The following is a 574-nucleotide window of genomic DNA, read 5'->3' as shown; positions in this document are numbered from 1 at the left end:
TGCTGCTGCTGCTGCTGCTGCTGCGTCTCCTGCTGTGCTGCTGTTGCTCCTGCTGCTGCTGCTGCCGCCGTAGTCCATACGATCCCTGCTGCTGCTGCTGCTGCTGCCTACTGTGTCGGTATCCGAAGATAGAGAAGCAAGAGATAGAGAAGGGGACAGCACTGTCTCCTCCTGTAGATACCGCGCCCATTGCTGCTGCTGTTGCTGCTGCTGCTGCTGCTGCTGCTGCTGCAGCTGCTGCCCGTAAGGCAGCAAATCTTCGCTTGCTTCCTCACCGCTGCTGCTGTCGCTCTGTGTTGATGCTGGCGGCGAAGAGAAGCCCTCAAAGGCTGCAGCTTCTGTTGCTGGCTCTGCTGCTGCTGCTGCTGCTGCTGCTGCTGCTGCTCCCGCTGCGACCTGAGGTGTCTCTGCAGCACTCGAGCCAGGCATTCTCCCAAGTGCAGCAGCAGCAGCAACAGCAGTAGCAGCAGCAGCAGCAGCAGCACGGGACTGATGGTGGCGGCTCAGGCTCCGGCCTTGCCCCCGTTCTCTAAATATAGAGGGTCTCGCGCTGCTGCTGCTGCTGCTGCTACTG

General features: G+C 61.0%; 1 protein-coding gene across 1 annotated transcript in view; it reads right to left on the bottom strand.

The window, feature by feature from the left end:
• The window catches only part of EMH_0027710 (protein kinase (incomplete catalytic triad), putative), a gene marked incomplete at both ends in the record, with an annotated part of 13,546 nt that overhangs the window by 9,088 nt on the left and 3,884 nt on the right, over positions 1–574 (bottom strand). The window contains one exon of the mRNA XM_013494069.1: positions 112–407. Within this exon, the coding sequence (XP_013349523.1) occupies positions 112–407 (296 nt within the window). The remainder of the gene's footprint in view (positions 1–111; positions 408–574) is intronic.

The sequence above is a fragment of the Eimeria mitis genome, genomic scaffold (genome assembly GCF_000499745.2).
Source record: "Eimeria mitis Houghton genomic scaffold, Emh_scaff1021, whole genome shotgun sequence".
NCBI lineage: Eukaryota > Apicomplexa > Conoidasida > Eucoccidiorida > Eimeriidae > Eimeria > Eimeria mitis.
The sequence above is the reverse complement of the archived record's forward strand: the minus strand, read 5'-3'. Positions and strand labels throughout refer to the sequence as shown.